Genomic DNA, 23,153 nt, shown 5'->3' on the forward strand with positions numbered 1-23,153 from the left:
ATGGGCACGTTCACACATGGAGGCTGAGGTCAGCCTTCTGTTGTTTTCCAAAACCCTTTCCATGTCCTTATTAATCTGATGCCACTGGAAAGCCCAAACCATCAATCATGTTGCTAAACGTCAGAGCCTGATTCATTGCTCTTACTGTATATTTCTGGAGGAAAACACATTTATGACCTGCTCTTAGTTCTGATAGGCTGGTGAAAACCTGATTACAGTAACAAGTTCCAGCGTAAATGCATAAGTCCAGCATATTTTATGTATGATTAACGATTCTCTATAATTAGTAATAAAACCATGTTTTATATGTGTGAATAAAACGCACTTAGATGAACAGCTGTCTTTTTTCCTTGGCACGCAAGTATGCATACGTTGTATTTAACAACCGATATGTCACATATTAATGTTACATGTTTTTACCATTCAGTCAGTGTTGCATAGAGAAGGTGCTGTGAATTAGCATATTCTTCTAGCAGCAATTGTTATGTCTAGATGGCACATAAATAAAGCTACCTGCTCTGCATACCTCAGCAGTCTACCTCCCCAGCTTAGCTTCCTTAACCCTCATCAGTCATCTTTCCTGTTTTGACATCACTGTGGAATAGCATCAGAAATAAATCTGCATATTAAAAACATTTGACTGATTCATCGCTCCTATTACATCGCAACCTGCCATAAAACTGACCAGGTAAAGGGGCATCCTTCTAATCCCCTTCAGTTATTAAAAAAACAAAACCTCTGGTTTCCGACAAGTCTGCAAACGGAGTCCCGCTGTGCTGCAGTGCCTCGCTCACACGTGGATCATCTGCGAAAGACACCCTGTGCTGCAGTATGCCCTCGGGGCCTTCTATACAACCCAAGGCCGACCCGCGCTGCTTATATGAGAGTGTCTGGCAAGCAAGCAGGGGTCACACAGAGTGCCCGTCTGCTGCTGTGCTACAGCGTGCCTGCTGAGTGAGGATTTATTGGCCCTTCATCTCACTGCTTGAGTCTGTTACCTGCAGCATGCAGTGTTGCTGTGAAGCTGCACATGACCTGTGGACAAGCAAGCCATCGCAGGCCGTGAACTTGCAAACTGGCCGTCAGGTGCGATTCTTCATATAGTAGCCGGCTGTTTTAACCAGCAGGGTTTTATGGGCTGCATCTGAGGCCATGTGCCTCAGAAGGTTTGTGGCAGTGTGGAAATGTGACTCAAGACTACCATCTGGAGTAGACATAGGATTTCTGCGCACAGAAATGATAAGCCTTTAATAAGGCTCAGTAAGGACACGAGATCAGAAGAAGACACATGGCTTATTATACCTAAACAAAGAGGGAGCTTAAGGTAGGTGAGATGGCTTATCATAAAGGAGATTACTTAAAACCCTACATACAGGAAAATAACACTTCTGTAAATGATTTTATCTTCCCCATTACATTCTTCAGTCTTTCTTTAAAACAAAAAGACTTAATTGGTGGACTCACACTGAAGTGGAGTTAAAGCCACGTCTCCAAGTATGAGAAACCAGAGCAAAACGGCCAACCTGGAACTAGCACCAGCTGGACCTGGGTAACTATTCCTCAAAGAGAAAACCAAAAGTCCAAAAGCAAGGTTAGAACCACTGCTCTTGGGGTGAGCAAGCTGATGCATTGCTGGAGCAACAGAGTAGCCACAAGGAACACTACAGTTGACCAAAATTGGCTTTCCCAACTGAAGCCACCCCCCTCCTTAGGTGGTTAGGGAAAGAAGACAGGAAAGACAGAAGAATCCTAAGCGCTGGATATGACTTCCTCAAGGAAACAGGAAGACGTCATTTCATGGTAGCATCTTCATTTACTGGTGGTTTATTCATTTTAGCAGTGCATCATTCATTAATCTCAACACCGTCACCACTGTTCAACATTTCGCCACTGCTGAACTGCATTAAGTCAATAAAATGTACAGTACAAATTGAAGGTTTCATATTTCGCAAACACATTACATACACATTAACACAATAGAAAATAAAACACTATCAAATTAAGCAAACATAACAAACATGCATGCAGCCAAAGGGGGAATGAGTTTTGTGTTGATATATGTGAGTACTGCCATTTTTGAGTTGAAATGCAGCATCTAAACGTGTCTCTCAGGAACCCAATCTTCAGTTCCCATGTACATAACAAAAATAAAATAAAATTGAAAAATCACAAATTATAAAAATATATCATATTATGTTCTGGATCTTTGTCACTGACCACTCCTATCCTAACAGCTTTGTTGGGTAGCTATTATTTCCAAACAAATTTTGGACCAGTGCACCAATTTGAAGCAATAGCTGGTTAGGCCTCTCATGCGTTATCATCAGGATTAAGATCGAGAGGTGAGAGAGAAAAAGACAGCCAAGTGGCAGCTCTTGAGGTCTCTACCTAAAATACCAGCCTCGGCTTTCACCAGAACACTAAACATAGACCAAACACCAGGAATCCTGCAAGCTGCTGTTAAGTAGAGAGAACAAATGTGGCTAATTGTTCCTGATTTCCGAGGTGTCTCCCTCTGGTGGCCAAAGATGAATTAGCAGAATGCCCTAAGCACTGCGCTGCACACTTACAAAAAGATCACCTTTAGTAGACTTTCATTGAGCGTCAAACATTAATAAAAGCAGTGGAGAGAAACATAGTACAAGAGCTACTTTTAAGTACCGTTTTGAGTTTTAATTAGTTTTTGGAGAACTTTAGCTCCACTACAATTTGAAAGCATGGAATTGAATTTTTTTTTTTTTTTTAAACAGTGGGGTTCATTGCAATGTTAAATGGCAATAGAAGGAAATGACATAGTATGTCACAAGTTAAACTTTTAATATAGAAGTATTTTGTGTTTTTGTTTACTTGTAATTCTAATTTATTTTGTATTTACTTCATAGTTATGTAATATTAATGGCTACAAGACCTTACCAGTTAATTCTGTGCTGTTGGAGTATGTTTTATCAGAATCATTATATTCTGTAGATCTGGGGGGAACAAAAGGTGTATATTTGGTACTCCTATTTGAGGAAAGTGAGGTTGCGGCAGGATTTAGCCTTGAGGAATCCAATGAGGTTTGACAGGATTGACAGGATGCATGGAAAGCTGTCAGTGATCTGCATGATGAAGTTCCAGACACATATATGTTATACTGCTGTAAGTTCAAGCTCAAATGACACCCATCATTTTGCACAAGCTGCAAAATGTCAGAAAAGTAAAAAATAAAAGCTTTTTAATTGGTTAATTAAAGCTCTTCACTTCATTATTAGCTCCTTTGTTGCCTTTAGGCTAAACATACATTATGGAAGGCTAAAATGAGGAAAATGGGTTTGCTACTCTGAGGGCAACATCGTGTAATAGAGGATTAATCCTTTAGACTGTATCTACATATAAGGCAGATGTTTACTTTGACATTTTAGTAAATGTTAGTATGAGTGGAATACGTTATGAATTTAACTCATGTCTTAATGTTTGGCTTCCACTAACATCACTGTTATTTCTACTTATACTACTTCAGCGAAGGATTTGCGTACGTCTTCTCTCAACCGTGTATAATAGGCTAACAATAAATTCATGAGTAACTATAGCAAGTCTACACGGTACATGATATTAGCTAAACGACAATACACCAAAGATTCATCCCTGAGCAGTGACTGCGAGAAACCTGCCAATTCCCCTACGCTAGGTGGCGGCATGCGTACATGTTACTTAGTTTGCAACTAACTGAAATCCCACAGAATAAATAGTTTGGTGGAAATGGAGTTGCTTACTTTCTCCCATTTACGTTAGTGTTTGTTAACTGGCTGCCTATATTGGTTTAAAAATAGAGAAACAGGTGTCGCATTGCTTAGTATTTTTCTTCTGTAGACGTCGAGTTTCTGTTGAAGGAAACTATATTTTGAAAACATCACCAAGATGCTAGCTAGCGCTTAGCTACGTTATCGTTAGTTCCTAAAACAACTCCAGATAGGGTTAGCTAAGCAAGCAAAAACCAAAAGGGTGTTATCTATGCTTTGTATTCATTAGAGTAATGTTAGCACAGTACATGTTGTAAAAAAACAAACAAACAAACAAACTACCGTCATCCTACCAACTACCGTGTACTCAGTTATACCAACGTTTGTTAAGGAGATTCCGCTTTTTAGATAAACCGAAACTGAAGAATGGACGCGAGTGGGAAACCGTCCACCGGACAGATACTGCTGCTGGCGACGAGCTCGGCCCTTACAGCTGTCTTCTATTCCATGTACAGAAGGAAGGCAGGCCATGTTGCCAGACTGAAAGTAAGTAAAGATCGCTTTGCACCTTATTTGAACCAACTGCCCACATTTTTATTAAAAAAAAAAACCGCTTTCTTTAAAAAATAATAAACAGGAAGCCAAGAAAATATCATTAGATCAAGATCTGAAAAACATCCTTGCTGATGCTCCAGGGAAATGTATTCCATATGCTGTTATTGAAGGTATGACACAAGGTTTGCTATACGTGCAAGAATTGTTTGTGCTAGAAATGCTAGAATTACTAGCATGTTGTGCTCAAATATTTTTACTCAAATTACTCAAATATCTTTTTACTCTCCAATGTTCATCTGCTTGGACAAACGCAGTGTAAGGATAAACTGTTAATCATTTATTGTTGGAAATAATTTTCAAGATATGAATGTTCTGTAGGAGTTGTGCGATCTGTGAAAGAAACTTTGAACAGTCAGTTTGTGGACAACTGCAAAGGAGTCATTGAGAGACTGACACTAAAAGAAAAGAAAATGGTCTGGAATCGGACAACTCATCTATGGTATACTTTTTTATATATATATATATTTATACTTTATAGATAATATACTTTTATAAATATTTATTTATTTACTTTTCTGTGCTTAGGATGTAGTGTTTATCGTATAATTATTTAGAGTTTGTCCATGATTTTAAATGTAATGACACCAGCATGAAACAGACTGTTATGAAAAAAATGAAACAACTATGATGGCCAAGGATCCACTTGAACCTTCTTTTGCAATGTTTCTCTTGGGATACCGAATAAATATTTGGAACTGCTTCAGGAATGACTGTGAAAAGGTCATCCATCAACGCACCAACACCGTGCCCTTTGACCTGGCCCCGCATGACGACAACATCAGTGCGACGGTGCGTGTTGTCCGCCCCCTGGACGCGGCCGAGCTAGACCTGGAAACAACCTATGAGAACTTTCACCCCAGCACAAACTCCCTGGGCAATGTAATTAGCCACTTCATAAGCGGCGAGCGGCTGCGAGGCGTCCAGGAGACGGAGGAAATGCTGCGTCTGGGTGCCAGCCTGACGGGTGTGGGCGAGCTCGTGCTCGATAACAGCCTGGTGCGCCTGCAGCCGCCCAAGCAGGGCCTGCGCTACTTCCTGAGCCGCGTGGACTACAACACGCTGCTGGCGAGGCAAGAGAGCAGCCTTCATGTGTGGCGCGCCCTCACGTTGCTGCTGGGTCTGGCCACGTGTGCCACACTCCTCTATGCGCTGTGGAGGCACTGGGCCTGGCGCCGACGCCAGCGTAAGGAGCGCGACGAGCTGAAGGAGTTCGCCGAGCGACTGCGGAGGCGCGCGCGGGAGCTTAGCCTGGATGAGGCAGCTGTGCCAGCCAGCGCGTGCGCCATCTGTCTGACACGTGAGCGCGCCTGCGTGTTCCTCGAGTGCGGCCATGTGTGCACATGTGAGCGGTGCTATCATACGCTTCCCCAGCCAAAGAAATGCCCCATATGCAGGGCGAGTATAGACAGGGTGGTGCCTCTTTACAACAGCTAACCACATGTAGGCTTTTAATCCTTTTAGATGTTTTCATGTCTTTGCGAGCTTTGAAGACATTCTGAAGAATTTTAAGCAGTGAAAATACAAAAATGTTTATCTAGCCTGTTGGCTAAGCAGGGAAAACAAATAGTTCTGGTTTGTGGCTGATTGTCATCATCAGTAAAGCTTACCAAAATGCAGTTTACGTGAGCTTCTGGGTTTGTGATTTCATAATTAACCTCATGGGGCAATTTTATAGTCCCCTTAAAATATTAAATAGAATTGAGCATATTTATGTATTACAGATTACAAATGAATGTATCCCATGTGGTGAAGCTCTTCCTACATCTCCTACATAAAAGCTTTAAATTCATACTTCTATGCAGTTCTTAAATAAAAACACCTTGCAGATATTTATTTTTCACAAATTAATTTCTTCCCCTAAATTAGCCATTATTTAGATCTTTGCTGCATTCTGAACAACAGAAAATGTTTTCTAAAATGTTTTCTAATCAAAAAATGTAAAAATATATATATTGAATCAGTTTGTTTGTGTATGCCTTCATTCATACAAAACTGTTCAGGTTCTAAAATAGTAAACTTTCAACATATTTACAGCATACAACAAAATAATTGGGGTGGTTAAGCTGGATAGCCTAACTATGGAGCAATTGTCATGGTTATAGTGTTTTCTGTTTATTATTATTATTATTATTATTATTATTATTATTAATAAGTAGTTTTCCAAAATCAGAATTGTGCAAAGAAGAGCACAGTACAGTCTTTGAGTCAACATCATCTTAAATTTTCTCTGCTTTTGTGAAAAGCAGAGAAAGTGACTAAATGACTTTGAAATTGCTTAATTATAACTTGTTGCTTCTTGATAGTAGTGTGATTGGGTCACAAGCCATAACAGCAGAAACCAGCCTTGGCTGGATTTATAGTAACCAGTAGAGGGAGCTCTCCACCTACTTATTTTTTAGGTTTTTTTAATCTTCTATGGATATGGATTTTACCTTAACCACAACAAGTGTAGGATTAGCTATGAGCATGAAGCCCCAAAATTTAGAGAGCCAGGGGCCAAAGTGCATGCACAAACACAATCTGCACAATGCACACACCGAATGCTTCACCAGCCAGCTAACCCCTGCCAGGGGCCAAATTGGGCTAGCAGAGACTAGGCAAACATGGGCCACTAAAGAAAATAACAGTAGTATTAAGCACTGTAGAGGGATTGTAGTGGGGTGTGCGATCATTCAGAATGCCTTTTCTCTGTGGTGCTGCCGTCGCCGTGAACATCATCTTGACGTCATCTCGACATCGCGGCCAGCTGAAATGCAGGGTCAGGTCTTTGCTGCACTGAAGTGACCCACTCTGGCCAGACCTCTCTTGCAGACTCCCCGATACAAGCAGCTGTTGACATTGCCTGAGACAGTCCCCTTTTCCACCATCGACGCAGCAGCCTCTCATTTCCTTCCTTCCCAAAAGCCGGTCCATTTGGGAGCGGGAAGCCTTAAGTGGCAGACCCGTGCAAAAAATTGCACCGGCGTGTCCGGCCTCGGCTCCTACTGGAGTCCAGAGTCTCCCCAGTTCCGAGCTTCTCCCTTGGTCTCTCCGTCGAGCCCTGCGACGCTCCCGCCACCCCTGGCCATCTCTGCTGCCGCGCACCTCTCCGTCCACCGTCGTCCAGCCTCTAACAACTTCCAGCGGTCTCCGCTCGTCTCTTTTCTCGAACCTCTGGCAGCTCCGCCTCCACCGCTCTGGTGCCGCCTCGCTGTCAGCCTGCTCGTGTGCCCCACGTCTTGCGTTAGCACGCCACGGTCTCTCCGGTAGACCGATCACCTGCCCGGCTTTCTCGTCGCACCGTCACCTTCAGTGTCTCGGTGAATGTTGAAGAGAGGGTTGTTTCCTCCAGCACAGGGGCTGGCTCACAGCAGAGACCCCGTCACTGCACTGCCGGCACGTCATCGCCACTTTGCCTTCTCTCGCTGCGTGTTTCTTCCTCCCGCTTGCTGTTCTCGGTTTTGCTGGCACAGCAGGGGCAGCAGTCGGTGTGGTGGGACGGTTGCGTGGAGGACGGCGCAAGCTTGCTTGGCTTCTCTTGGAGTCAGTTTCTCCCCTTTAACCAATAGCGACTGGAGAGCAGGCACAAAGGAGCTGCAGTGTCAGGCCTCAGGTTCTTGCTGATAAAGTTCTCTTAGCATCTATGTAACGTCTTCCAGCTCATGCTGGACCCCGCTTCTGACAACAGTGCACCTACCTGGCAAAGAACCGTGCACTGAGGCAGAAGACATAATTTGGAGATTTATCAGTAAGTGCATAAACTGAATATTGACCACAATAACTGCCCATTTGGCACGGGCCTCTGTGAGACACAGCCACACCCTCTCCCCTTAGGGCCGAGGCCCAGAATGTTCCCAGAGGCACGGAGCGCAGAGAATGTACATTCCCAGCCTATACAAATGCACATATTCCGCACTCCCGGATTATAACTAAAGACGCTTACGAGTTTCCACATTTACACAGTAATACAAGACTTAGCATATTTATGTCTGAGTAGGCTAACTAGAATTTAATTGTAGTTTTGCGATTAATAAGAATTGAGGTTCTTCCTTTAAGATACGGTGATTAAACGTTTCACTTAAACTCAAGTTCCAGGGTACTTAAGTGTTTTGTCTTGTATCTCGTAAAATGCTAGAAACACAAGATCAATGTCAGCAATAATATTTATGTAACGTGGGACGCCCCTGGAAAGCAGGGAATAAAATATGCATTGCAAAGTGAAACGGGGAGAGCTGCCGGGTGCACCAGGAAAACTCTGCGCGCGTGACGTGTTCCCGTTCGCCGAGGGATTTGTGCTTTGCGCCACTCTTCTGTTTTGCAGTTTCGCACTAGGCTACATCAGCTTTTTCGTATGCCTTTCGAATTGTCCGAAACTACGTCGTCGGCTGTGCCGCCGTTGTATAAGCCTCTCTGCAGGAGACGTCTTTAAGTTGGCTTGCAGGCTAAGTAAAATTCTGTTGGTCCGTTTGATATTTTCGGATCCTTAAAGCAGCGCCGTGCTGATTCACGTCGTCCATCTGCCTTCGTTAGTTATAGATTTATTATAGGCGAAGAGATATCATGTCGCAAGTGTTGCCTTACGACGAAAACATAACGCATTACGGTAATGATGGCGACAAGGAACAATTATCGCTCACCTGCAGACTTCATAATACCAATAACTTCTTTGGTACTACACAAACCAAAAGGGCACCAAAACTTGGACAGATCGGAAGAAGCAAACGAGGTGAGAGGACTCTAATCATTTTTAAAATTCTGATTATATATTGAAGTATATATGGAAATGTATTTGTTGTTTACAGTCATGGTTTCGGTGTTTACCTGTGAAACAAATGCCTTCAAAATGCAGGTGCGAGCCTGTCATGTGGTGATGTAACGCCAAATGCGCGTTGCGCTTTTTTGTGTCTCTCTACTGGTACGCCTCGTACTTTTTCCAAACACGTTTGTTCGTCTGCCGGTGTGTATGTTGTCATGTCGTGGCATAGGTTTGATTAATTGTACAACGCAAGCGCACATGGATATTCAAGCGGTATCGTGGGTCGGTAATGATGGGTTTGTAGTGGGCTAACTGTCAGTAACAGGGCGCAGGTTGTCCGTAGGCCTGTGTGAGCAGCCAGGTGTGTCCTCTGTACTGCCCAAGCACGACCACACCTGGGTGACCTCGCCGGCTGTCAGGAGGAGTTCAGTCCGCGCTCTGATCCATGTCTTCTCTCCCTTTTTCCAGTTGTCATAGAAGATGACAGAATTGACGAAGTGCTCCAAAACACAGCAGAAAAGTCGCCGACGAAAGTGTAAAAGTCAAGGACGTTGTTTTTTGTTTTTTTTTAGGCAGAGGCGAGGTGTTGAAATACTAACATCTGCAAAAAAAAGGCACTTTGCAGTGCCTCTCGGTATGGGTTGAATTTCGTAGAACGGTACACAAGGAGCGCACTGTTTCAGGCTCCCGGATGGGAGAGCCGAGATCTGCGTTTTCCCTTGAGGGCATGTTTTTTTGATAACTTTTTTTTTTTTCCTTCTAATGAGCTGCGATCAGTTCTATATTGTTATTCTTGTGTTTTGATCTTTAGTAGTAAAGGTACTGTTGTATTGTGAGGAATGCATTGATATTACAAGCACAACGCACCGTTTACTGGTACCCGTCATCTTTCACTTTTTCCCTCAGACAAGACACGATGTTTCTCTGTATCTTGCAACACTGCATTTTTTTTTGTGCACAATGGAACTGTGAATGTGTTTTTCTTGTGAAAGAAATATGATTGATCTTCTCGAGTACTTATTTTGCAGCAATGAGAGACTGAGAAAATGTTTTTATAGACTGACAAACAAAAGCCTACCTTTTTTAAAATAACAAACCTGCTTTTTGTTAATGTTGCTTATTGGCATTTTTGTTGCTACAAACTGCCTGCTCTGCCTAAGGTAAATAGCTTATTTTTGTATGAAGAAGCCCCCCCACCCCCACCCCCCCAAAAAAACAAAACAAAACAAAAAAAACTGTTTGGCTGGGCCGTCACTGTACTCCTAGCACTTTTTTTAAATGTGGCTTTTATTTTCTGCTGTAAGGATATGATCACGTTTGTGCCAAATATCAGAAAAGAATGCCAGTCAGGCCATGCCGCTGTCCTGGCTGTGCTGTGGAAAGCCTGGCACTTCTGGCTGTCTTCAGGGCTTTTCTAACTGCTTTTGCATGCGACAGGCTAAAGTGCCTCGCTGCGTGGCTACAGAACTGGTGTATTTACTGTGTTCCCATTGTTTGCAATTTTTTGGAATGACAGACCTCAAACTATCTTGGATATTACATATATGTTGCACTTCTTTTCACTGTTAAACAGGGCTATATTGATAAAGTATGACCATTAAAATGTGAATATATAAATATATATATCAAAAATGTATTAGCATTGTTCATTTCACAACTGCTGTGGCATGAGAACAGAGATTTATAGCTGGACATCATTTCTCTTTTTCTCTTCACAGGCATGTCATGCACCTTTTTAACAGACTCTCCTTTGGTCTCTGTAACTGATTTCACCTCATCGCCAAGCCGTTTGTTATCAGTAATGCAGCTGATTCCCACCGGATCAGTTTCACCCACGTAAAACGTTCTGAATTAACACTCTCAAATGTGCCCGTATCTCTGCAAGATTCTGAAGCAAATATCATTTTGTAAACTAAGTGTTAAATGATATTAATTTAATATTTTGAAAATTCCGTTGATGAATTATGGCTAGACTACAGTTAGGCAAAGGTACAGGATCCTGATGTTCTGAGGTTCAGAACTGAGTGTCCCATTATGGACATGGGCTTATGTTTACCCTGCTGCAACACACCTGTCGGAGCATTTTCAGGACTAGAGGATTAATTTAAATTGATTCATATATGCTAAAGCAGTCAACTAACAGGATTGTCATATAGTCCTCAGGGCTGAGATTGCGAATGAATGGTGTGATGCTAAGCAGTCGTTAGCTACCAGTCATTACAAATAACACTATCTCAGGGGAGGGAGTGCTGTTTGGTGAAATGGGGTCATGAACTTCTCATAATTCCTTACATGTGAGTTAGGAAGTACCAGTCAGGACTGTACCTGTACCCTGTGAGGGTTTCATATATTGTGAACCTTCTGTGCAGTTCAGCACAGTCATGTGGAATTCAACACAATCCTGTGGTGTTAGCGCACTCTTGTGACGTTCAGCACACTCCTGTGAGTTTTCAGGCTGTTAAGCAGCAGGTAGAAGTTGTGGAAGTATTTAGAGTTTCCTATGAACAATATCATTCATAGTGCCTGCACTGAACCCAAGAAGTGCCTTCTGGTGATCCAGACAGATATCTCACTGATCTTGATACTTGATCAGGAGGTTTCTTTCTTTCTTTGGGTAAATTGACTGGAGCTAGTGGTTGAACTTATAACTTACTTGGATGAACTTTCTATAAACTCATCAGAAAGTGCCTCAGACAATTCCAGGCTCGTTCGGATAAAAAGCAGTGGAAAAGTTGGGAGAAAGTTTCTCTGAAATAGTAGCGAGATTTCATAAGTATATGCTGAACTATTCACTCAGTGCAAGCTCATGAGACCATGGTGCATTCCGCCTCACCCACACATTTCTGCCTTATTCAATCGAATTATTTTTTCTTTTTTTGCTTGTTCAGCTCTGTTGACTTTGATGTTTTGCTATACATGAATACTGGGTTTTAGAAACTGCTGCTGAGACAATTTGGAGTTTTCAAGCTCACATGCATCTTCAGAAGGATGTCCACCATTGTGAATCTTGTAGTGTTAACCTTTTGTCAAATGGTACAGCAGCAGATCCGTTTTGCTGCTGAAACAATTTACAGTATCTTCTGCAGCATGTATACAAATTAGTGTCTAAGATATAATTTTTTTAAAAACTATTAGATTTCAGGTTTTAGTCACATATTGGAGTTAGTAAACCATATGCAGAATTCTATGTACCGTCCACAGTTTTTTTGTTTGTTTGGTTGTTTTTGTTTTTTTTAAGTACTAAACAGCATATTTTGCCGGCGTCTGCTAGAAACAGACGAAGCTAGGATGCCCGGATCGGTGGGCCGGCGAGCATGGTTGTGTGTGTGTGTGTGTGTGTGTGTGTGTGTGTGTGTGTCTGCATCCACTTGCTGCTAATTCCCTCCGCTCACTTGAAAGTGAGCGGCGCTGGAGTTCACTGCCATGGCAACAGATGCGCTACGCTTGGAAGCGCGCCAGCTCCGCGTAGCGCCCCTCACCTTGCGAACCGCACACGGGCTTAGCATCAAAGCACCGCACTCAATTATTCAGCACTTAACGCGGCAGCCTTTCCGACGGGTGTTACAACTCCGTGATTGTGCTCTTAAGAAGGTTGTCAAGGTTTTGCGCCGGTAAAGGGCTCGGGTGAAATGACTGTTTGCGTCTTGTGTTGCGCCATGTGTTTGTGTTGGAGCGCCATAAATGTTTCTCCACCTGTAGGCATAAAAGCACAGAGGAGTCACTCATACACTTTCAGATTTATTCTGGAGGTTAGTTTAGTAGCCTATAAAACTTATATTATTAGCTGTAAACTTGCTTCTACGTAGCTTCATCGCACGCAGACTCATTTGTGCAGTTTGTGTGTGTGTTTACGCTTTGCAACACGCCCTTGTTTAATTGTAACGGACGAAATTTCAGCCTTGTTTGCCCACACAAAACACCGTGTGCGAAACTGCAAAAGAGAACACTTTATTTATCTTCAGGAGAGTGTTCATCTGAAATAAAAGTCTGACGGTGGTTGCTATGGAAACATCTGTACCGTGAAGGGAAGTTGTCCTAGTTCTCCCGCCGATGGTGCGGGCTGCAGGTCTCCGTAGGAGGCACTTCAACATCCCACTTCCAGTCATTAATTCGTCGTGATATCGTTCCAACAACATTATAATTTCTAGTGCGCGATAACTGAAGAGCCGACAATATCACTTTCTCCATTTCGGATCTGTTGGTGTGCTGTTGAATGCACGCCGCCCACGTCGTGGTTCCGAGCAGGCGCTTCCGCGGGTTCCCTTTGCGAGTGCTGTACAGCTATATTACCGGTGAAACAAAGCCCTTCTGAAGTGCGCACTCATGTCATGAAATGTCCCATTGCATCAGCGCTCAAATATGAAATCCTTACACAAAAGTGACTAATGAAGAGTGTAATTGAGTGATACAGCCACGGTCATGTGAACAGTTTTTTTTTTTTCTTAAGCAGAAAACAGTCCAAATCTCTACTGATCGATCAGAGACATCAACCAAGTCATCCAATCAATTCTCAGCTCACCAAATAAAATAATGAGTATTGCCAACTCCAGACACCCCCCCCCCCCCCCCCAACCTCCAATGACCATAATAAATAGTAAACTGTCCTGAATGGTAACTTTCTACATGCTGTTTCCACACTCAGCCAGAATCTCCAGCCATGGTGGTGTCTTCAGCTGGCCGGCCGAGCCTTGGATGTATCACTATTTACTGTACATACAAAAAGATGTGAAGGACTCGTACTGCTCTAAAGTATACTTGAGCTCACAAAAAAGTGAAGGAATTATGATCAACGGGGGCGATATTTGTTCCTGTGAGCGAGGTCAAAGCAAAAGCTTTGACACCTAAATATAGACTACTGGTGTGTGAGTTGCTTTGGAAACTGGTATGGGTTCATCATGAACATATCAAATCATGACCACTTCAGTACACATTTGTGTGTGTGTGTTCTCTACACAGAGAGAGCCAAAAAAAAAACAAAAAAAACCACACAGAATCAAATACAGACCAACAAATATTTTCTCATACATAAACATAAGGCTTAGTTACAATGATCCAGGTGTTTGCAATAGTTCTCTCTGTGAGTTTGGCTGCATTGAGAAGGACCTGATGGTAACCTTTGGTCTGAAACCATCTCCTATGGGTGAAGGAAGGAAAGAAAAAGCCTCACAGAGGTCTTTGAATAATGAATACCTAAAGACTAGAGTCATTTACCAGGATGGGTTTTTTAATTAGGCACCATCAGAGAGAAAGTTATCATTTAGCTTCACACTCTCTTTTTATCTGTATTTTATAAAAATTAATTACACAGAAGCCACATTGACTTCAAGCTGCAAGATTTTTTTTTTCTCCAAAGAATATGATAATACACAGAGAGCAGTAAAAGGGGCAGAAGAGATTGACTTTAGTCCAGCTTGATATTATTCATGCCTGCGGTATGTAACTGCTTCTGTCTCAAATAACTTGGATTAGTTTTTCAATTATTCAAGAATGCTAATAAATCCAGTTAATGAGCCTGTTAGAATATTCAAATGTAATTATAGAAAACTGTTGTCATGAATGCATTTAAATCTGCCATGCTGAGAATTTCAAAAGACGTTTATTCACTTGTATCAATAGTAATGAATTCCATATATAATAAGCAAATGCATTTTGCATGTATGTAGACTGCACATTTGCGCTGGTGGGACTCGGGAGCCAGAATTGACCTGAGCAGAATTCATCTGCGGCTGTAACACGTGCTTCGTGCACGAGTCTTCCTGCACGAGCAGTATAAGATGTAGCGGGCCTTTTGGACGCAGCAGGCTATTGTTAGTCCTGTCATCCTGTCTCCACCAGCCCTTGCCTCTGCGCGACTCTGTTTGCACGTGTCCGTCGTTGCGAGAGACGCGAGTAATCCCGCAGAACTGAACGGAACGTGGATTGGCCAGAACTGGACTCATTGTCGCTCTCTGCTGCGGAGCGTCGGTCTTTCAGAGGGGTTGCACCTTACGGCAAACAGCTGAGCACAGTCGAGGTCAAAAAGCAGAGATTAGTGGCACAGAAAATGTCTGGAAGCAATTGCAAATATGCAGTGCAGAGGCAGATCTGATGTACAAATAACTATTTGTTTACTGCAGAGATTCTGTATATTTAATCCATACATTTTTTACATCTTTTTTTTTACCTTAATTGAAAGCAAAAATCATGGAAAGTTATAAAGAATAAAATTTACATTAATTACTGTTGAAAGAAAGTTTCCAATCACTGTGACAACATTTGAAAGAGAGCAAACAAATTTAATTCATTAACCTGATTAAGGTTTTTAAGATGTCTTGAGTTGATATCTTTCATTCATTTGGCAAATGCTTAGTGGGTAAGAGAGGCAAAACTGTCAGCCAGGGTAATAGGATGTTTTTGTGATGAGAAAAATGAATCACGGTGTCGTGTGAAATACGTCTCATTCCAAAAGAGTCCAAGTGAGAGGCTTCTTCTCCCTGTGCTACCTGTCGCAGCTAGTTGGAGATGACAGATGACAGACATGGGCGTGTGAATGTTTGTAGTGTGAACTGACAGTCCCAGACAAAGCTGGGATGGCACATGGCAACACACTCTTGGCATGATAACTGTGTGCTAGGGCAGCAGTAATCGACCTGCCAGGACTGTTGCCATGGAAACCTCCCAGCTGCCCTCACTCATGTAGGATCCACCACCAAGGTGAAGAAGAGTATTTCACAGAGGAGTACAATGAGACTCCACATCCTACACAGATCCCGTTATGAGTGAAAGAGCATGTGTCCGGAAATACAGGGTAAAGAGATTATATAGTTGCTGTGGGTAACTGCAATCAATGTGCTATACTTTTCTAATCTCTTTCTGGATTATGGTTGTATGCCCTGTAGGACGCATGAAATCAGGGCCATCTAACCTTCAGCCATCTCTTCAAATAACTACTACTGATGCAAAGTAATTACCGAGTTTCACTCATATGAATATATTATTTAATGGCCTTATGAATGCCAGGAGTATGTACAACAGAGACAATCACAGAGGCCAGAAATTATTTTAAATGAAAAATAAGAGTGTCAGAAGATTCATTTCAAGGATTCATTTAATTAACTGGAGGCATGAATTGGAATTCACTCTTTACAGGAGAGTCTATCATGATTGATGTAAAGCATTTTACGCTTGAAAAGGTTTAAGAGTTGTGGTGTAGATGAACTATGGAGCAGCTGTTCCTATCTGCCCATATGGATCAGGACTCAATTGCTAATGTTACATCATTTTAACTACGCAGACAGAGAAGATATGGAACAGAGTAAATACTCTACATGCCTTTTGTTAACCTTATCCCTATTCTACAAAGGATATTCAGTGCAGAATAGCAATTGAGGGGATGGTTTAGTGAGAGATGTTAGGTGTATAGACCAAGCTAAGTGTCTAAGCATATAGAGGTTACCTGGTGAAATGCACAGTTATGCTATGGGTTAGTAGATGCTGGGTTTGAGCCCATATGAAATGTACTTTAATGGCAAAACAGGTCACTTTTAGGAGAACTGAAAAAAAGTAAAATAAAATAAAATGCCAGGATTGAGTGTTTCATTTTGGTCCTCTTTGTTATTTGGTCCTCTTTGTTATTTATTTTGGTCCTCAGTGAAGGGAATAGAAATTTCAAAGGGGTATCAAGGGTTGGCAGGTCAGGTAAATCTGGTACACATGCTATTGCTTTCTTCACATCCTCTAACCCGCACATTCGTGTGGGGATTCTTCTGACCACTGCTTTTATACTAATTTTTACTGCACACCACAAACAAAATCTGAATGTCTACTAGCCAGTTTTATACTTGGCACCACAAAAGGAATGTTAGTGATGTTAAAATGTCTTAAAATGAAGAAATATACATCCCAGTTGTTTCAGAAAAGGTCAGATGTGGGTGGATATTGAATTTGCATGGATGGAGTTTTCATCATATTCCTCACTGGGTATTTTGGTATTATGAATTTTAGTTAGATCAATCCATACACTCCTATTCTGCTTTTTATATCTGAAAATAATGCTGGTTCAGAGTTGAGGAACTAGCTGAATTAAGACACTGTTGGAGTGAATGTTTTAAAAAACAGAATGAGACATATTTGGCATGGCTTTGTATTTCCTGCTCTACTGAATCCATGATCTGTAACAGTGAACCTGGTGACCAGTGACCACCAGTGAACCTGGTGGCCAGTAACCAGTGGAATGGCCCTGTGGAGGAGCTCTATAAGAAGATTAATTTACCACCAGCAAGGCCAATCATAAACGTAATCTGATAACATCCAAAGATCCGTCCCAGTGCTGTTATATGTTAAAAAGTATTAGCAACACAATATTTCTTCATAATAAACTACTTCTCTCTAATCTGCAGCCTGAATGCTTGTCATTGTATCATTTTCCTGTTCTATATATCATGCACGCTGCTACAACAATACAATTGTACTGCTGAATTAGTTATAGTCTCTCAAATGACACGGAATCCATGGCTTCTTCAATATCATCCCGACGTGCTGCCAGGACAGCTCCGCCCACACGTCACCAAGCAGCGGCGATACTCGATCCTCCTGCCATAGCAGCAGCAAAGCCCGGCGCGCTCATCTGCGCGTCCGTCATGATTAATTTACGGCCGCTCGCTACTGGCGGGCAGCGCCCAGTTCACCCGGTGCTTTGTCTTTAATTCAAGGGAACAGCTCCGTGGCAGCACCAGGGGGACGAGGGGACCGCAGCCCACTCCCATCGAAAGTGCACGAACAACGCTTTGTTCGGCTGAACCGGGATTTGAAACTGGGGGGCGGGGATCTTATATTGGTGTATATGGCAGATCTGTAGTGTCAACAGTTTCACAGTTTTAACCAAAAGGGGAGAGACAGCTGAAGTTGTACTGACTGGAGTGCAGAACAGGCCATCACCTCTTTCGGTGTACAGCCCACAGACGCATTTTGAAGATCCCCACAGGAATTAACCTGCGCTCATAATCAATAGTCTGGGATCGGTCCAACTCAGTCTCTCAATCCGAGTAAACCACACAGATCTGCGACCTGACCAATACAGTAAAGTGACCTAACATAACAAGCACTTCCATCTTCTATTTCATCTTCATTCCTCTAGAAATAATGAACAGAAGATGATACATTTTTTACTTTAAAGATCTGAAGATTGTTTACTGTAAAAAATGGGGTTTTTTAAATTTTTTTTAAAAAGCTCGGTCATATGCAAAAGTACTTGAAAACACTGTGAGGATTCTAAATAAAGAACTGTGAGAAACAGAATCAGTAACCAGAAACTTCCAAAGAAAAGACTATTGAACTTCAGAGAACTAACACACAAGATGGTTACCTAGAAACGCAATCAAAATTTCAGTGGCATGGACTTCTGTTTGGTTGATGGAGGAGCAAGACACATAGTTGTTAGGACTTCGGGGAAGTGACTTTTTTTAGTATCTACAATCCACATTCGTTTGTTTCATGATTATTGTTTTATTTTACTGAAAGATTATTGCTATTGCACCCTTCCAGATAGCTGTACCGGGGCTTAAATATGCTGTCTACTCAACAGTCTGAGCTAAACCAAGACAGTTAACCCAAAGGCCTGTCTAATGGACCCATAGATGCTGCAACTATTGCACAGGTTAATATCACCATCTAAATCAACCCAGGAGTATTACATCAAGATGGGCATAGAAAAACATAAACACAACAATCCACCATTTCATTGCGTGTTCCACCATTTCACTGCGTGTTGTACTGTGTATGACTATGTATGTGACAAATAAACCAAACTTGAACTATAAACCCACCAAATGCTCACTTCTCTAAAAGAAAAGTAAGAAAAAAATGATAGCACTTCTCCACCAATTCCCTAACAAACTAGAAACTGGAGAGAAAGGTAAATGAAAATAAAATATACTTTTAAAACACACTAAACATAAATGACAATAAATGGGACCAGTATTCTTCATAGCTGTCTTTAAGGAGATATGAAATAACAGCTATCAGTAATACTCATGGCTCCAGTTAAGAACTAAGAACAAACTACTATCATAAGGTCATAATGAAGAACCTACAACAAACAGTTTTAAGTAAAAACTTCATGTGGCCCTATGAAAGAACCTACGAAGATGCATCTAGCATGAACACACGAAGACTGGCACACATGAACTACAATATAATGAAGAGCCAATCACATCATCTGCACTGGGGGACGAGCTCATAAAGGTGTGAAATTGGTCAAAAGAAAAGCAACATATCGCTCCTCTCACAGGAAGTAACCAGCAAAACAAAACCAGCAAAGCAGAAACACTGTTTATATGAAAAAGTCTGTGTTTAGGTATGCTCATCGATCACTATATCCACGACCTAAGCCTGGACATAACCCTTGTCTATTCACAAGGCTTTGTTATTACCAGGATAAAGTCTTTGAAGCTAGGACAAAGGAGAAAATTGAGACATTTTTGCCAAATTCACTGCTGAAATCTCTAAAAAAAAACAAAAACAAGATGAAGTTGCATCTTTTATGGTATTTTTGCATTTTTAATTTTTTTGGATGCTTTACCTTAATCCTCAGCCTGCTTTTACATCATCATCTTTGTCAGTGCTAGTACTAGTACTAACTAGTACTAACTATTCAAAAAATCTATTTTGTGTGGCACACATGATATGGCGACTAAGTAATCTGCCTTGATATGTAACCCGTAGTTAATCGAAATTTGCCACTGGGATGTGGGACAATCACCAGCTGGGGCATAAACAATTTAAATTCTATAGTGAGACATAACACACATGGTCAGCTATGTGATCTGAACATCGAGGTTGCTTTTTCTCAATAAGTTGAACTGTTGGTCACAGTAGACTGAGGAGGATCTTTAAATCTTGAAGGACTAAAATGTTGGTACATAAGGCAATAATGTTTAGATACAGTAAAGTTGTGTCTGGCACTCTTGGCTGATACTATATTATCACAGAAATCTCACCAGATATTATAAAATATTAATAGCAAGTTTTAGCAATATGCTCTCAGATGGGATTATGGCGGTTTCCTATTTCAAATTCACCTGACCTGGAATCACATAAATTGATAATTAGGGGTGATTTCAGTGATTGTCCTAATCCAGTAATTGACCATTCATATGCAGTAAAAAGAGCAACAGCAACTAAAGTTCCCAAAATTGTAATAAAAAATATGGCTTGCTAGTTATTCTTGTGTTATTTTCATCATTTATGTCCGTGGGGGAAGGTAATGTCTCTTCTACAGCCGACCTCTGACAGACGTCTCTGGGTAACGTTAGGTTTAAGTCGTGTGCCATGACATCAGAGGGTCCTAGATGCATGGGTAAAAAAAAACCCAACATTTGTCTTTGCTTTGTCTTAATTGGGCCATCTGTAGTCGTGTCATCAAGATGCCATTCAAGTGTGTTACGAGTATATAATTAGGGGTGCCAGGCACAAAATACGTGGCTTTTTTTCAATTCCCAAAGACTGCATCCTCTGCTGTTGGTTGACTTTTTATGTTATGAGGAGGAGAATGTGACCTCAACCAGCAAGATATGTATAGCGCATTTTACGGAGGAATCATTTGAGAATCACTTCCTTTTTAGAAGGGATTTGCCAAACCCTCTTGCTCAAACCTAAAACTGTCCCCTCCATATTTTCAAATGATTTGTTGGCTTTTGGCCTGGTAAACAAATTAAGTGAGAAGGGAGGTGGGGCTAAAAGGCCATTGGTGTCGCACTTTAAAGTTCCCTCCAAAGTTTCGGTTACATCGGATTAGATTATTTATTAAAAGATAACATCTGACCCATGAATCGCAAATACGTATTGTTTGTCATATATACTGAATGGCCACTTTGTGAGAGACACCTGTCCTTTCATGCCTGGAGTTTCCCTGTATGGAAATTAGACATGTGACACCAAAGTGCACCATAAAATCAGGTAAGTTTTCCAAGGTTCAGTGTCCGTGTGAATCCACAAGTCTGTGTGAGTCCGTTAGAATGGGAAAGTCACATGAGCTGAGCATCTCTGAACGGGGCATGGTCATCAGTGCTAGACCAGCCGGGGCCAGTATTTTAAAAACCGCCAAACTTGTGGTGGTTTTCTCATGCAATGATGTTGAGAGAATGGTGTGATCGAGACAGGGGATCCTGTGAACATAAACAATTGGTCAACGAAAGGGTCAACTAAAGGGGTCAGGGGAGGACGTCGGGACACAGTCAAACAAACTGCAGCCAAATGAACATGTTCAAACACACAACTCATCATTCCTTAGCATGGACTGGCTATAACAGCACATGACCGGTTTGAGTGCCACTGCTGTCTAAGAGAAACAGAAAGGCAAGACTCCACTGAGTAGAAACTGGATCTGCCACTTTTTTCAATGTGGTGTTTAAGTAGCTTCGCATTCTAAGAATTAGATCACTCTTTATTGATTTGTCCACAGTGTTTAACACAATCCAGCCATGTGTTTTAGTAAAGAAACTCAAGGATAATTTTAAGTTTAAACTTTTTAACAGGTAGAACCTAAAGGGTAAGGGTAAATAGCCATTTTTCAGAACTAGGTCATCCATCAGCTCAACACAGGGCTACAGATTCTCTCCTCTGTTGTATATTCTTAATATAGATGACTGTCGCAGTAGCTCAGTAAATAGACATGGTGAAGTTTGCAGATGACACCATCATTGTAGGTCTCCTAACCAAGGATGAAAAGGGAATTGATTCTGTCATAGACGATCTTATCAAACATTTTTAACACATCAATTTAGCCAAAACTAAGGACATGTTTATGGATTTCAGACTAAAACCCAATGCTCAGGGCAAAACTGTTATCAAAGAAATTCGAGATTGAGTGGGTTAATGAATATAAATATCTAGGTACAATAACTGACAATAAAATTGCCATCTGAACACCAGCCTGATTCTTTGTATTAAAAAGGCCCCCAGCGTTTGTTTTAATTCAACATTGACAAGACTTTTATAAAGCCCTCTTTTTAGTGATTTTCTGATTTTATGCTGGTTTCAGTGGTCTATTTTCAATGAACAGCAAAAAACCTTTTTTCCTTAGAACACCTGTGGCATTTAACGGTTAAGCAGGACACGGGACGGAAAGCTATTAGTGAAGATCAGTCTTGTTGTTGCTTTGGAAAGCCGAACTACAAAGCCAGAACATTCTAAAGACCACCAAGAAATTCATACATATGCTATTAAAAACAGATTCTCAAGCATGAAAGAAGAGCCTTCCTCCGCTTTAATTGTAAAAAAAACCCAAAAAACAAGGATCGTGATGTCACCGCATTGCCATGGTGACTTAGTCTTTCAGGCAATCCTTAAGGATCTTTTGGGTTCAAATAAAAAAAGAGTCTGAAGGAGGCAGCAGGGCAGCCGCCCAATTATGCCACACTACGGCTGTCATCGCCAGGTGTGCGGAGGTGGGTGGGGGCTTTATTTGACACATTCCTGCGAGGCTACGTGTGTAATCAGACCTTTCTCTCCTTATTCTAATTAGGTTAAGCAAGGTCAGTCATCTTTATCACACCTCTCTAGAGCTTATGCACACTGTCTGAGTTCCAAATGGCTGCCTTTAAGAAATATGCCTGTTAGAAGCCGCTATGCGATGCTTGGGGCAATGGTTGCAGTACTGTGTGGGTTTAGTGTTTTGCCTGTTCCACACTTGATTCAACTCCTCAGTTAATTATACCCATGTGTCCACATCAGAGGTGTCAGAGTCTGGTCCTGTAGGACCACAGCGCTACAGCATTTTTACCCATTCTAACCCTCCCAATAGGCTGATCATTTGTGAGCTGGTTCAAGAGTGTCAGAACAGAGATGCTGCTTTATTGTAGCCATCTAGAACTGGAGTTCACAGTCCTTGCACACTACATGTTGTTTAGTAGTGAGCCATTCTAGACACTAGTACCTCTGCAATTGATATTCAGCCACAGTTCACAGTTCAGTGAGGGATTGAAGCGAACTACACACACCAGAAACCTGATCCTCTATGTGCCGATGTTTATGGTAACAGCTTAAGCTAAATGCATTAAGAATCAACTGAAATGCCTTTTCCACATCTTTTTCTTTCTTTCTATCTT

General features: G+C 41.7%; 2 protein-coding genes across 2 annotated transcripts; both read left to right on the forward strand.

Annotated features, from left to right (window-relative positions):
- Positions 1-3,712: 3,712 nt before the first annotated feature.
- Positions 3,713-5,950, forward strand: mul1b (mitochondrial E3 ubiquitin protein ligase 1b). The gene is made up of 4 exons (XM_026998768.2): positions 3,713-4,265; positions 4,357-4,444; positions 4,653-4,773; positions 5,039-5,950. The coding sequence occupies exons 1-4, from the start codon at positions 4,146-4,148 to the stop codon at positions 5,766-5,768; spliced, it is 1,059 nt and encodes a 352-aa protein (XP_026854569.2). The 5' UTR covers positions 3,713-4,145; the 3' UTR covers positions 5,769-5,950.
- A 2,164-nt stretch (positions 5,951-8,114) lies between these two features.
- camk2n1b (calcium/calmodulin-dependent protein kinase II inhibitor 1b) lies at positions 8,115-10,701 on the forward strand. Its single transcript, XM_026998769.2, has 2 exons — positions 8,115-9,039; positions 9,538-10,701. Exons 1-2 carry the CDS (start codon positions 8,874-8,876, stop codon positions 9,606-9,608), a joined length of 237 nt encoding a protein of 78 aa, XP_026854570.1. The 5' UTR covers positions 8,115-8,873; the 3' UTR covers positions 9,609-10,701.
- Positions 10,702-23,153: the final 12,452 nt, after the last annotated feature.

The sequence above is a fragment of the Electrophorus electricus genome, chromosome 22 (genome assembly GCF_013358815.1).
Source record: "Electrophorus electricus isolate fEleEle1 chromosome 22, fEleEle1.pri, whole genome shotgun sequence".
Lineage (NCBI taxonomy): Eukaryota > Metazoa > Chordata > Actinopteri > Gymnotiformes > Gymnotidae > Electrophorus > Electrophorus electricus.